We start from the raw sequence: 11,594 nt of genomic DNA, 5'->3' as shown, positions 1-11,594 counted from the left end.
CCGGCCCCCACAGACATTGTCCCACCCCCACAACATTACTGACCCCTTTATTCCCCCCACCCCCTCCACCACCCAGACCGACTGCGGGCCCCTCCCTCCCTTCCCCCTCACTGATCTCAGGCAGAGTGACAACGGATCCCCCTTCCCCCTCACTGATCTCAGGCAGAGTGGCAGCAGACCCTCCCTTCCTCCTCACTAATCACAGGCAGGGTAGCAGCAGACCCCCCTTCTCCCTCACTGATCACAGGCAGAGTGGCAGTGGACCCTCCTTCGCCCTCAATGATCACAGGCAGAGTAGCAGCAGACCCCCCCTTCTCCCTCACTGATCACAGGCAGAGTGGCAGTGGACTTCCCCTTCACTAATCACAGGCAGAGTGGCAGCGGACTGCCCCCCCCCCCCCCCCCCCCACTCCCCTGTTTCGGGCGTGGTTCCGATCACAGCCATTTTCGGGCCTTGGTAAAGGGGGAATCGGCACGGAGGTGGACGTGGATCGCCCTACTCGCCTCACTCCCGATTTTACCACGTTTTTGCGCCCGAAAAAGGGCGCAACTTGTTGATAAAACCGGGTCCATGGACTCACAGACCCTACAGTCTTACCCTTCGGTAGAAGGACATGTGAGGCAGAGTGAGACATGCTGGGAATTCTGTACGTTTGTATGGTACAACTGGAGGGTTTTTTGTCTCATTTGAGAGATATTGGCCGAACTTTGGATGCAGTTGTATTTTGGAGTTTTATGCCTCCCTTAAGTGGCTTATTGTCCTGAGGAGAAAGGGAAACGCATTGTAGTCTGTTTATAAAATAATGTAGTTGCTGAAAGGGTTAAGAACATCAAAACATACAATTTCACTGGGACAACTGTTTTGTCCAAAGATGCTGCCTGACCTGCTGAACGTCTTCAGTATTTTCTGTTTATGTTTCAGCTGACACTCATGACATTTACTTTTGTTACAAAAATTAGTACTAATCTTTTAAAAAAACATTTCACGCATATGTTGGAGAAAAATATATTTTATTAATATAGAGCTTTAAAACAGCATTGTAAAATTGTTTTCAAGAAATCTAGTAAATAGCATGATAATTGGAGTCCACATTTACAACTGATGGATATATATATAATATACAAATAAGTATTCATATTAATGGTGCAGGGTAGGGGCTCCAGTTCACAAAGGTGTCAAATGCGATTTTGTATCTGCAGTGTCTCACTGGGGTTGGAAATCTCAGCTGTTCCACCATCTTCAGATGATATTAAGAGAAGGCTAGGTATTTCCCATAGGGCGAGAAAGAATCATTGGAATCGTTACAGTCGAGTTGCTTCAACTTACTTAGGGAAAGTTTGTAGAGAAGAATGTGGACCAAAGATGAAAAAGAAATTACAAGTATAGATATACATGGGCATATGGAGCTGGTTCTGATATTATAAATTTAAATTGACCCACACAAAACTTTGCTATAAAATGTAGATTATTAGTTATATTTGAATACTTGGACTGTATCTTTCAGTTGATGAACCTTTGTGACATCTTTAATGGCTAAAACAAGAACTTCTTAATTTGCTCTATATTGAACAAATGTTAAGAGGCACATTATTCAAAATATCATTTGAAATAATGTTAATCCAAATAGCAATTAGAAAATGTACTTTTTAGTTTGGAGTTATGAAGCCTGATTATAGATGTGCTCATCAGTCCAGAATAGAAAATGAAAACAACCGGTGTGTTGACTTATAATTTTTCCCAAGTATGTAGTTTCAAATGTAATTGTTCATGTTCATATACAGTGTGTATTCAAAATGCTAATAAACAGAATTTTCAATGTGAAGACTTTTATAGATATGTTTCAATCCACAATTTTATATTTATTACCAATCTTTGGCAATCTATAATTGGAACTATTTGGTGTATCAACAATTTGCATTCCTTTAATTCTGGAAGTTGTGACACCAGTTTGAACTCATTTATTGACCTAAATAGCTTAAAAACATGTGCAGCTGCTGTTCAGGTCCTGAGATCTTGGTAAAGAAACTTGCGCTGGACTTGTGCTGTTTCTCATTAATGTTTTAGAAACCAGTGCAGTCCTGTCATTGTATATCTGAGGCAGAAGATGCACCTTAATTATACTATGCTAGGAAAATTTATAGATGCCATTTTGGTCTACATTAAGCATAATTTCTTGTGGCCAGATTCAGCCTGGCCTTGGGCAGACTCATTGTGTGAGATAGTTTCCCAGCACCCTTGGACAGAGTGTAAGTGTGCCATAGAATGAGTGGAATGATAATAAATTGGATTCGCTAGTGGCTAGAAGAATGAATATGATCTTAGAAAAATATGAAAAATTAGTATGATTGTCAGAAAATATGGACAGAATCCAAAAATTATTTCTATGTCTAAATCATAGTACGCCAGTAACTAAAGTCTAGCCACTGGTTCCAGTGAACATTTTCTTCATATGTTACATTGTTAGCTCATATTAATAGCACAGATTGTACTGAGCTCCATCTTAAATATAATTGTGTAATCATTGACAGTGAAATATCATAGTTATTTAAATCACCTGTTTTCTTTCAGATTGTGCACACAAGAGTTTTTTCCAACCAGAAAGAATAAAATATACACCCTCAGTTTGTACAGGCAATACTGCAGGTAGTAATAGTGCTGTGACACTGTGTGTAATTTGGGCTGGAATTCTCCGGTCGTTCAAGCCCCGTCGCCGCTGTCAGCGAGGACGGAGAATTTGGTGCTCAGCCAAATCTCTGTTCACTGCAGCGGAATGGGAGAATCCCACCTGCAATCCGGCTCCATTGTAAAAGGAAGTTACACAAAATCTTAGCAAACATCACTTGCATCTCAATATCGGAACTCTCACATTTGAGTCCTTCATATAATTATTTGCAGAACAAGAGCAACATCAGAAAATTGGCCTGGAAAATAGAATTAAATTTTTGTGTTTTAAGAAAACCCATTCACACATCTCCATTAAATATGATGGGAAAAATAAGTGAATTATGAAAATATCAATTATATTTATGCAAGATAGTGGCTTTCCAAGCTAAAAATGCTGGGAATCTTTTGATTCCCTTCCCCAACCTTTGCATATTAAAAGCAACATAGTAAAATAAAAGCATAAACAAAACCAGAGAAAGAGGTCTCTTGCTTTTGGCTCACCTCAGGACCCTTCCTGAAGCAAGTTTGGGACATATCTGTGGAAGAGCCAGTTAGTAGTCAAAGAAGAGCATTGACATGTTGATCAGAAAGGCCAGGTTTGCTTATGTGCCCCACATGATAGGTACCATGTTAATGTGACTTCAGGTTAGAGCCTGTTGTAAGTCTGGTGGTATCAGTTTAATTTAATAGGCCTAGCATTTTTGTAGGGAAGAATTGACTCATTGGTAAGAAATGAATGAACTATCAACGTCTGTGCAATTTTGTCTTTCAATTCAACAATTTTGACCTAAGTTTACAATGTAATGGCACAGTGGGGTGATACCAATTAATGTAATTCAGTCCCTTGATGAATCTTTTTTTAAAAACAAATTATATAACTAAATTGATGTTGTATGTCATTCTATTCTATTTCAGAAGTTTATAATTTCTGGTTTTTTTTACAAGCTTGAGAAATAAAAATGCAACACACATTCATGTACCTGTATTACATTTGGGATTGATAGTAATTTAAATTATGTCCTTTTAAAATAAATAATTATTTGAACTTCAATTCAGCATAATCAGTCTTATTGCTTTCAGTTGTTGCAGTTGAGGCCTTTGGACCTTGTTGCAAAAGGTTAGGTTGGGCATAAACAACGTCTACTTCCCTTGGCTGGAATAAAACAAAGTAATGATTAGAACACAATTGGAATAGTGTATTATTTCTACACTTTATACACTAATATTTGGTCCTGCAAATAATGATTATAACACAATTGGAATAATGTATTGTTTCTATATATATATATATATATATATATATATATATACTAATATATAGATTCTGAAAATAATGATTATAACACAATTGGAATAATGTTATATTTTTATACTTTGTACACTAATATATAGGTCCTGAAAATAATTATGATAACACAATTGGAATAAATGTATTATTTCTATATTTGTACACTAATATATAGATTTGGATGCAAAATAGATCTTCGCTGTCATAGTTTCTAGGACATGGACTCCATTCCACATTCGTTACTCTGTGCACTTCATAGAATTATCTTTCTTCATGTTTTTCATTCTAAGATTAAGCTCTTAATTTAAACAGCAAAACTTACGAGTTGTTAAACTGTGTGTCTCTCCTGAAAATGATGATTCTCACACAATTGGAATAATGTATTATTTCTTTATTTATACACTAATATATAGGTCCTGAAAATGGCAAATGCTGTGCTGATATTGTTATTCAAATATTTTGGAGACCAACAGCCGAATTTGTTGTCTTTTGGTTGCAAAATGTGAGTCGGATCACATCATGACTGGCAAACAGCATCCACTAACCCTGTTATGATGGCCATGGAGAATCATCATAGATCTCCTTGTGGACCTCATTGAGTATCAGCTCACCCAATAGGGAAGGAGCAACTGGAGGTGGGTTTAAAACCAACTGGCTCCACTTAAGCCAGTAGTTGATAGACTCGGGAGTTGTCTGCACTCTGTAGCCATGAAACAGCACTTGACCACCACTGTAAATAAATTGGTGATGGAAAACTGGTCTCAGTAAGATTATTACATTGGTGACGAGGATAAAAGCGAGTTTTTTCTTCCCTCTGGATCATCTTTACTATCAAGGCAAGGAATCCTCCAGTAAGAAACATGCCTCTTTTTGGGACCATCATTCTTTCGAATGGAATCAAACACATTAGGGTAGCACCCTATCACACATCATCAAATGGATTGTCCAAACAAGGAGGTGCAGACATTTAAACTCAGCATGTAGAAGCAACCTGCAGCATCAATAGAGACTAAACTGGCACAATTTTTATTTGACTACAGGACTACTCATCATACAACGAAAGGAATTGTTAATGGGACAAGATAAAGCTTACTCTTCCCAAACTTGATAGGGAGGGTGGAGTCCCAATAGGAGACCTGGGGCAGCACGGTGGTACAAGTGGTTAGCACTGCTGCCTCACAGCGCCAGGGACCCCGGTTCGATTCCTGGCTTGGGTCACTGTCTGTGCGGAGTTTGCAGATTCTCCCTGTGTCTGCGTGGGTTTCCTCCGGGTGCCCTGGTTTCCCCCCACAGTCCAAGGATGTGCAGGTTAGGTGAATTGGTTATGATAAATTCTCCCTCAGTGTACCTAAACAGATGCCGGACTGTGGATACTAGGGGATTTTCACAGTAAATTCATTGCAGTGTTAATGTAAGCCTACTTGTGATTAATAAATAAACTTTACTGTAGAAGAAGAACCATGATTCTGTAAAAACACAGAAAATTTAAAACCCACGACCCAGCCCACGTGAGCTGTGACCCAGTCCACGTGAGGAACTTCAGGAACAGCCTCATTGGGTCCCCGGGATTATTGCGGAGAAGACAGGATCCTTGTCATACAAAGTCCAAGTACAGGACAAGATTGTCAGGAAACACCTGGATCATCTCAGGGGCAGGGAACTGTTTCCAGGTCTCATTGCCAGCCGTGGGGATGACCACTGCCAGAGTTGAGCCACAAATGGAGGTCAACCCCACACTGTCCTCTCTGGATGATAAATATATGCACTCCGACATGGAAGCATTAGAGACTGGCACCTCCACACTGAAATTAGACCTCAAGAAGAGCCAGGGTTGGTGGTTTGCGGTACACTCTCTGGAAGAGCAGGTCTCTATCCACTTCACACTCCCAGATCCAGTCCTGCCTCCAGCCGATCCCAGGCCGATTGTTAAGTGGCGGAGAAGTCCCAACCCCTGTCTGTGGCAGAGGTGCAGAGGAAGGAATGGACATGAGGGGGGAGGGATTGATCTACCATGGACCTCGAGTATGAGCCTCCCGATTAGGAGTGTGGAGGCTCACCCAATAGGGAAGGAGAAACGGGGGGTTTAAAACCAGCTGGCTCCACTTAGGCTGGCAGTCTATAGACTCGGGACTTGCCTGCACTCCAGTAGTTAAATGGCACTCAAATACCACTGTAAATAAATGGTTGACTGGTGATGGAAAACTGGCTTTGGTATGATTATTACATTTTCTCTTAATTATTGTGTTAATTATTCTGACAATTTTGCCACTTCCCTAATGCATCAGTCTTGTCATGGTTACTTTGTTTAGTCTCTGGGATTTGAACAAACATATTGCAGATGACCACAAAATGGTCACAATGCCCCACTGGTAAGACGCAGCATGGGTTCATGAAGGGCAGGTCATGTTTGACTAATTTAGTGGAATTCTTTGAAAACATTATATGCGCAGTGGACAATGGGGAACCTGTGGATGTGGTGTATCTGGATTTTCAGTCATTTGACAAAGTGCTGCACCAAATACTGCTGCATAAGATAAAGGTGCACAGTGTTACGGGTAATGTATTAGCAGGGTTAGAGGATTGATTAACTAACAGAAAGCAAAGAGTGGGGGTAAATGGGTGTTTTTCTGGTTGGCGATCAGTGACTAGTGGTGTGCCTCAGGGATCAGTTTACGATTTGCATAGATGATTTGGAGTTGGGGACCAAGTGTAGTGTGTCAAAATTCACAGATGACACTAAGATGAAGGGCAGAGCAAAGTGTGCAGAGGACGCTGAAAGTCTGTAAAGAGATATAGATAGTCTAAGTGAGTGGGCAAAGGTCTGGCAGATGGAGTACAATGTTGGTAAATGTGAGGTCATCCATTTTGGTAGAAATAACAGCAAAATGGGCTATTATTTAAATGGTAAAAAATTGCAGCATGCTGCTATGCAAAGCGACCCAGGTGTCCTTGTGCAGGAATCACAAGGAGTTGGTTTGCAGGTGTAGTAGGTAATTAAGAAGGCAAATGGAATGTTGTCCTTCATTGCTAGAGGGATGGAGTTTAAAAACAGCGAGGTTATGTTGCAGCTGTACAAGGTGCTGGTGAAGCCACACCTGGAGTACTGTGTACAGTTTTGGTCTCCTTACTTGAGAAAGGATATACAGGCACTGGAGGGGGTGCAGAGGAGATTCACTAGGTTGATTCCGGGGTTGAGAGGGTTGGCTTATGAGGACAGACTGAGTAGACTGGGGCTACACTCATTGGAATTCAGAAGAATGAGGGGAGATCTCATAGCAATATATAAGATTATGAAGGGAATGCACAAGATAGAGGCAGGGAAGTTGTTTCCACTGGTGGGTGAAACTAGAATTAAGGGGCATGGCCTCAAAATAAGGGGGAGCAGATTTAGGACTGAGTTGAGGAGGAACTTCTTCACACAAAGGGTTGTGAATCTGGAATTCCCTGCCCAGTGAAGCACTTGAGGCTACCTCATTGAATGTTTTTAAGGCAAGGATAGATACATTTTTGAACAGTAAAGGAATTAAGGGGTGGCACGGTAGCACAGTGGTTAGCACTGCTGCTTCACAGCTCCAGGGACCTGGGTTCCATTCCCGGCTTGGGTCACTGTCTGTGTGGAGTTTGCACATTCTCCTCATGTCTGCGTGGGTTTCCTCCGGGTGCTCCGGTTTCCTCCCACAGTCCAAAGATGTGCGGGTTAGGTTGATTGGCCATGGTAAAAATTGCCCCTTAGTGTCCTGAGATGCATAGGTTAGAGGGATTAGTGGGTAAAATATGTAGGGATATGGGGGTGGGGCCTGGGTGGGATTGTGGTCGGTGCAGACTCGATGGGCCGAATGGCCTCTTTCTGTACTGTAGGGTTTCTATGATTTCTATGATTATGGTGCTGAGTCCACGAAAAGATCAGCCATGATCTTATTGAATGGTGGAGCAGGCTCGAGCTCCTAGTTCTTATGTTTATATATTCTTATGTAAAACTTTGCAAGTCCCTACAGCTGCACACTTCACCTGTAGCATCTCACTTCAACACAGACCTTTCCCATCCACAGCAACCACCTTGAAGCATTTCAGCCTTAGAGAATGCAGCACACTGAGGACCACCTGGCTTACCCCAGCAGCATCACAGAAGCCAAAAAATCCTCTCTATACCTCCTGTCATTCTAACATTGGGACATGGCTTGCCACCCTCTTACTAGCTGTGCAATTATTAGGCCACTAAACTGTCACCAGCCATATCTTTCTTTCCCATGTTACCCACACAGCAATATTGCTCCCCGAGAATATTTCTTCTCATGATCGACATGAAAAGGAAAGGAACATAGGAATTAGGAGCAGAAGTCGGCAAATTCAGCTCTTTAAACCTGCTCCGTCATTCAGTTAGATCATGGCTGATCTCTCCCTGGTCTCAATTCCATCTCCCCACCTGTTCCCACATCCTCTTATCCCTTTTTTATGAGAAACCATTCAACGATTCAGACTCGACCGTGCTATGGGGCGGCGAGTTCCACAATTCACTACGCTCTGCAAGAAGTAGTTCCTCCTCATCTGTTTTAAATCTGCCACCTGTCAACCTATACCTGTGACCTCTTGTTCGAGACTGACCCATTTGGTCTCCATTTACTTTCTCAATCCCTTTTGAAATTTTATATATGTGACGTGTACCTTTAAGAAATGGTTTTTTAAATCATGTTCTCTGCAGATCTTTTCAGTTTTATTTCTCATTGTTGCTGGGCCATCTGCTAGAAGTCCTTTTATTGCTACTTGAATAGCTTAAGTGGTGTTTTGTTTATTTTTACTCTGGAATCTTCTATGACCTTGCAATGTGAGGGTGAAGATTGATTGACAAGTCAAAGTCAGATGGTTCCTTCCCAGGGAAACAATCTAAGGATTCATTCATTTTCAGTTTTAGTTTAGAAGAGGGTGACCAAGCAGTGTCTCTCGCTCTCTCTCCCCCTGGAGATTCTACTGTTAGTTGGAAGCAAGGTTCCTGGCATTCTTGGAGTAGAAAATCTGCTGTTGGTGGTTGGCTTGACTAGATTCTCCCTCCCTGGTGTTTTGGGAAGCTGTTCTGACTCCAAGCTTGCCTCAATAAAACAGGCATTCAACCGAAGGACTGAACTCCAGTATCATGTGAACATTAGTCTTTGCTGTTTTAAAGTTGTGGAAAGGGTTTTGTTTATGGGATTGGTTTGATTGGGACATTTCCTATATTCGTTAAGCTTTATACAATATCATGGTTGTTTCTTTGTTTGTAATTGGCAAACGTTATAGCTAATTTTCTTTCTATACATGTTAAGGGTGGCACGGTGGCGCAGTGGTTAGCACTGCTGCCTCACAATGCCAGGGACCCAGGTTCGATTTCTGCTTGGATCATTGTCTGTGTGGAGTTTGCATATTCTTCCTGTGTCTGCGTGGGTTTCCTCCGGGTACTCCGGTTTCCTCCCACAGTCCAAAGATGTGCAGATTAGGTGCATTGGCCATGCTAAATCTTTCCTCAGAATACCCAACAGGCACCAGAATGTGGCAATTAGGGGATTTTCATAGTAACTTCATTACAGTGTGAATGTAAGCTGACCTGTAACTAATAAATATACTTTATTTTTAACTCTATACTTAAATGAACTATGTTTGATAAAAGCTCCCTAGTGGGTCATTTGAATCATACCTGAAGTGAAACATCTTATGCTCACCCTCTCCAAATTCAAAGTGCAAAACTTATGATCCAGGCGGACTTCATAAAACACTTTGGAGTTTCTGAGTTGAATTACAACATATACCTCGATCAGATACCCTCTTATCCTTCTAAGCTCCAGCGAGTATAAGCCCAAACTGTTTAATCTCTCCTCATACGCCAATCCTTTCATCCCGGAAAGGCATCACATGTACATATGTCTCCTCTTGCCTTATTTCAGCATGACCGACATTAATAGCAGCCGGGAATCCTGGGAAAAGGTGCTCCACAGTTCACTGAGCATGACCTGGAAACCCTCCTGCGCTTCCCAATGATACCAAGATGGCTTGAGTCAAGATCATTGTTAGGGTGCCAGACCAGAACCCCAAGGTATATTATGAAGCAAGACTACTCCCCAACAATTTTTCTATTTTGACATAAAATATGCTTTGCTTCAGGACAAACTAGCAATCTTTCTCAACAAACATTATTCGTAATACAGTTTAAGTATAACTTCAACAAAATGAAACAGTTTAACTCTTAACTGTCGAACATTTTTTAAACATGAAAAGAAACAACGCGTGATGTCTAACTTATCAATATTTCAGTTCCAATCAAGCAACATTTCTCTTACATATTTAAACCCCACTTTTCATATAGTTAGCAAAACACAGATATACTTGTTTTGACTTGGGGAACAGTATTGGAGCTCTCAGAGAGAGAGAGAGAGCCTCTTTTAAACAGCTTCTCTCACAGATCAATGAGCTGTGATCTCGCCCACCTGAGAACAGTCCCACCTCAGATTGGAGGAGAAGACCTAGTTATCAACACTTCATGAAGCACTAGTCACCAACTCAGAGATACAAACTCTTGTGGGTTTTAGCTCAGAAGTAGATTGGGAAGCACTCAGTTAAGAGCAAAACATTTGTGGGCTGGAGGAGGAGTTTGAGGTAGAGGTGTCTGTATTCAACTCGCCCCGAAGTTCAGATGCAGTGGCAGAGTTGCTCTATGGTAAATGAGGTACTGCCTCCAGAATGCCCCTTTGGGAGTGATTCTTTGGACCTGTAGCAGCAGATAAGTACTCATCCAGCAGAGTTTCCTGAGGTATTGTGAGATCATGCACTTTGAGGAGCATGTTATTATCATCACTTTGACAATGGGTTGAGACGTGCATAGTGAGCAGCAACAAGAGAATGGCCAACCTCATGGTAAGCTCCATGCAGCAGCATATGCAGTGCATGAAGGAGTGCAAGACCTCTAGGAAGGGCTGTGAGATATACTGTGCAGTGGCAATACCTCAATTGCAATAGTGGTGGGGGAGCTAAAGTCATTGAACTATCTTGAGGCTACAGTGACTAGAGGGTGTGGCAACTATGCCCCAGTACCACAGCCTGTCCATCTATCAGGACACCACCCCAATGACTCAGCATTGAGGAAGAGGATGAGTATTCCATGCTTTTAGAGGAAATTTCACTGTCCTCTGACCCTTCAGACAGACACTCCATCTGTTGGCTGGTCCAAGAGATGGTGCCTGTCCCTTTCGTGACGCACTCTGAGATAGGGCTCCAATGGGTTCCTGGATAATGAGGTTCTCTTCTACAACATTCACAGCCATATAAAAACAGAAAATGTTGGATAAACTCAGCAGGTCTGGCAGCATCTGTGGTGGGAGAAACAATTAACGGGCGTGATGTTATCGGCTTGCCATAACGATCAATCAGCGTGGCGAGCCGGGATAATAGAGTGAGAGGCCAAAAATCCGATTCGTGCCCAATTGCTATCCTCCCGGCCCCTTTTTACCAGCGAGAATGGCTTTGCGTCCTTGAAGCCTATTAACATAGGATTGCCTGCATTAACATCCACTTACCGGGTTCGGCACGGCTGCTTCCACCCGCCCAGATGTTGCCCCCCTTGCCAGCGAGACGTCACGTTTGACGTCATATTTCAGTGGGAGAGTTTTTAGGAAATTG

The 11,594-nt window shown here is 42.0% G+C and overlaps 1 protein-coding gene across 3 annotated transcripts in view; it reads right to left on the bottom strand.

Moving 5' to 3' along the window:
- Positions 1–994: 994 nt before the first annotated feature.
- The window catches only part of LOC144508393 (cell adhesion molecule CEACAM5-like), an 88,723-nt gene continuing 78,123 nt past the window's right edge, over positions 995–11,594 (bottom strand). For all 3 annotated transcript variants that reach the window (XM_078236263.1, XM_078236264.1, XM_078236265.1), the window contains one exon: positions 995–3,818. In XM_078236263.1, the coding sequence (XP_078092389.1) occupies positions 3,702–3,818 (117 nt within the window). In that variant the 3' untranslated portion in view covers positions 995–3,701. The remainder of the gene's footprint in view (positions 3,819–11,594) is intronic.

This window comes from Mustelus asterias, chromosome 20 (assembly GCF_964213995.1).
Source record: "Mustelus asterias chromosome 20, sMusAst1.hap1.1, whole genome shotgun sequence".
Taxonomy (NCBI): Eukaryota; Metazoa; Chordata; class Chondrichthyes; order Carcharhiniformes; family Triakidae; genus Mustelus; species Mustelus asterias.
Note: the sequence above shows the minus strand (reverse complement) of the source record. Positions and strands in the feature narration are given on the sequence as shown.